General features: G+C 41.8%; 1 protein-coding gene across 1 annotated transcript; it reads left to right on the plus strand.

Moving 5' to 3' along the window:
- Positions 1–2,096: 2,096 nt before the first annotated feature.
- On the plus strand, positions 2,097–3,928 carry LOC311304131 (zinc finger BED domain-containing protein 4-like; the record flags this gene model as incomplete). The annotated part of the gene is made up of 2 exons (XM_084430992.1): positions 2,097–3,362; positions 3,671–3,928. The coding sequence occupies 2 exons, from the start codon at positions 2,097–2,099 to the stop codon at positions 3,926–3,928; spliced, it is 1,524 nt and encodes a 507-aa protein (XP_084287118.1).

Genomic DNA, 3,928 nt, shown 5'->3' on the forward strand with positions numbered 1-3,928 from the left:
GTTATGGGTAGGTTTAGGTATGCGTTAGGGTACCGCTAGGAGGCGCTGCTGGTGCGCTTATGTCTTCGTCTCATATGGACGTTTTAGGGGTACCCTATTCGTCGTATGTTGCCGTTTGGTCAAGACACGTCAGTACATGACGTTTTGGGGTGAGACCGGGCTGGACCCGTATAAGGAAATTCCGCTACATCTGACGTCACACATGCCCATACTCGAAAAAAACGTTCCGAAACTTGTGACAAACCGGAAGGAGCATTTTTGGAACAGAAATACTCCTTCAAACGTACAATTTAATTTTTGAAACTTTGTCCATGTTTAGCATGGGAATCCAACTCTTTAACAGTGTAAAAAACTCAGTATGAAATAACATTTCACCCCCCCCCCCCTTTAAAAATGAACCCTATAGACAAAACTGACAAACACACAGACATAGTCACAAAGAGACTCATTATCAACCGGTAAGCATTTTCGTGACTTCAACTGTCTCCGCTGAAAGGGATGATTCATCTAAAAATGAAAATTTTATATTGACAATTGCTATCACTGCAATTTTTTTATTCTGTGGAGCACAAAAGAACACTTGTTTAAAAGAATCTTCACGCACAGCTCTTTCCCATAAAACACCATTCATTAATGACCTCTACAGTCAAGCTTAAAAAAAGAAAACTGGAATAATTATAATATAATATAATATAATATAATATAATATAATATAATATAATATAATAAACTTATAAAACGGAAATGTATCAGGGATAAAGAGATTTTATTACTTTCCTAATAAATAAATCTTCTTGTTTTTCTTTAGTGTTTATCCCGCATAGTAGCAGGGTCCGCTTTCTGGATCGCTGGCGCCATTTGATTATTATTCCTAATGAATACATAAATAACTATATAAAGAAAGAAACATATAACATATAATTTTTACATTTATATTACCTTTGCCACCATTTAAGGCTCACTTAAAGTTAATCTTTAAAAAAACACCAATTTAATAACACTGTTAAAAGTAATCTTTATGAAATCTCAAAATCAGTCTTCAGTTTTATACTGTACATTGCAATGTTGTGATGCACATGAAACCATCGTTTCAATTATTGATTTATTCATATACATTTAATTTTAATGATGATTTAAAAAATGTCATTGACATCAAACTTAAAGGTTGTATCAGTGATTTCAGGCCAAAAAAAAAAGAAAAAAGATCACATTCATCGAATATTTCCTAACGATCCGCTAGCTGCCGCCCCATAAGCAGGCCGTCATAAACCACGTCTCTGTCGGCAGCCTAGGCTCTGAGATCTGCACACAAAAACAATTGGTTTCACCAACCAATCAAAACCAAAACACTATTTTGGTTGAACAACACTTTTAATTTGGTTTTGAGTGGTGGTAAAACCAATTGTTTTTAGCTAGCGGATCGTTAGGAAAGATTAGATGAATGTGATCTTTTTTTTTTTTTGGCCTGAAATCACTGATACAACCTTTAATGTATTGCATCTAGCAGTGCCATATTTGATTTGAAAGTAAATAATTAGGGATGCACGATATATCGGCATAAATATCGATATCGGCCGATGTTCGTCATTTTTTAACCTATCGGCATCGGTCCGATGAGTAAAATTGGGCCGATAACCACAACCGATGTGTATCCATCTAGTTGCTGTGTCGGGAGAGGGAGGGGGAGGGGGATTTGGTCGCGGTATTTGTTTGTGCACGTGATACGCGACAGTGTCAGTGTCAAAGGCAGCACATGTGGGATGTTAAACTGAAGAGGAGAAAAAATGTCAGCGGTGTGGGCGTTTTTCACGGTGTCGAAAGAAGACACTCGAAAAGCAGTTTGCAACACCTGCAAAGTCGAGGTAATGCGAGGAGGGTGCCGCGTCAAGTCATTCAACACCACAAATTTAATATGTCATTTGAAAAACCGCCACCCAGACCTACACAAACAATTGCAGGAAAAAAATGCTGCTAACATTAGCCAGCAGGCAAACACGAAAGCAGCTGCAGCTGGGAGTCCGATACAGCAGGTACTCGACAATACCAAGAAATTTGCCAAGGACAGCACAAAAGCCAGATCAATAACCGACAAGGTAATGGAAATGATTGCTCTTGACGATCAGCCTTTTTCCATAGTGGAGGACCGGGGATTTCGGCGGTTGATAGAGCATATTGAACCCCGCTATAGTCTGCCAAGTCGGCACTACTTTTCCGACGTCTCCCTCCCTGCTTTGTACGAAGTCGTGGCCACGCATATCCACAAATTGTTGGACAATGTGACTGACATTAGCTTCACGACGGATATATGGAGCTCGGATATAAGTCAGATGAGTATGTTGAGCCTTATTGCTCAGTGGATTAATGAAAACTTTGAAATGAAGAGAGCTGTTTTACATGCGCAAGAGTTTGCAGGATCGCATACGGGAGTCGCCATCGCTGGCGCTTTTGACTGCATGTTTGCTACGTGGAAAATTAAAAAAGACAATGTACATGTTGTGCTTCGTGACAATGCGCGGAATATGCAGAAGGCAATGGAGGAGTGCGGCGTTAAAAGCCTGGGCTGCATGGCTCACACGCTGCAGCTAGCAGTGCATGACGGAGTGCTAAGCCAGCGGAGCATTTCTGACTGTGTGGCGATCGGGAGGAAAATAGTCGGACATTTTCGCCACTCTCAACTCGCTACCTCTCGGCTGAGAGACATACAGCAAGAGTTAGGCATGAAAACCATGATGCTACAGCAAGATGTGGCGACAAGATGGAATAGTACTTTTCTTATGATGAAAAGTCTACTGGATCAGAAGCGCGCTCTTGGTGTGTATGGAGCAGATCATGAGCTGCCTGCGTGTTTAAGTGCACATCAGTGGGGCCTCGTTGAAAACATGGCCACGCTTCTCACTCCATTTGAACAATTAACGAGGGAGATCAGCTCACATCAGGCCACTACTGCGGACGTGATTCCGTCTGTTGTGGCATTGAAACGTTTGCTGAGCAAGACAGCTGACACAGACAGTGGGGTCCGCACAGCAAAGCACACACTACTGGACGCTGTGAACGAGCGATTTGGAAGCGCCTTCTCTGAGCCGCTTTACTATTTGGCAACGATCCTTGACCCGCGGTACAAAGACCGTTATTTTGACACAGTCACCAAGCAAGCGGCGGTAAAGACGCTCCAGCAGCAAGTGGACAAAATGACGCACAGCGACAGCGCTACGGAGACACCGGACACAGAAGAACCGCAAGAGAAGAAGATTAGAACAAGTGACGAGGGTGGAAAGTCGCTGCTTGACATGCATGATGAAATTCTGGAGGAAAACTCGACCATGGAACAGCAGGCAGGCCTGACAAGCCACATAAGTGTGCAGGTATAGTATTATCAGACCCAGTCTTTAATTCAAATAACAAAGTCTTTTGTGCAGTTCTTTTTTATTATTAACGTGCTGTGAATTCTATAGAGTTACTAAAATAAATTTACTTAAATAAAAAAGCTAATTGTTATAAAGAATATTGTTTAGTAATGCTTCTCTGCCCCCTTGAGGTTGACCTTAAGCACTGGTCATCTCCTCAGAGCAAAGTTCATCAAAGCTCTTAAGGGGAGGAGGACAGTAATGTCTAATGACTGCTGGTAATTGATCAGACATGCATAGTAATTCACTTGTCTACATTCCTGTAGGTGCATGGCTATCTGAGTGAGCCCCTCATCCCCAGAAATGAGAGCCCACTGCAGTATTGGAAAAACAACATGTCTCGCTTTCCTGCCCTGGCTAAAGCAGCGCGCAAGTACCTTTCAGCTCCATGTACAAGTGTGGACAGCGAACGTCTCTTCTCTGCTGCATCACATATTATTGATGAAAAGAGAAACAGGATCCAGTGTGAGAAAGCAGAAATGCTTCTCTTTGTAAAAAAAAACCTGCCTTTGGTGATGAAGTAG

The sequence above is a fragment of the Rutilus rutilus genome (genome assembly GCF_951802725.1).
Source record: "Rutilus rutilus genome assembly, chromosome: 14".
Taxonomy (NCBI): domain Eukaryota; kingdom Metazoa; phylum Chordata; class Actinopteri; order Cypriniformes; family Leuciscidae; genus Rutilus; species Rutilus rutilus.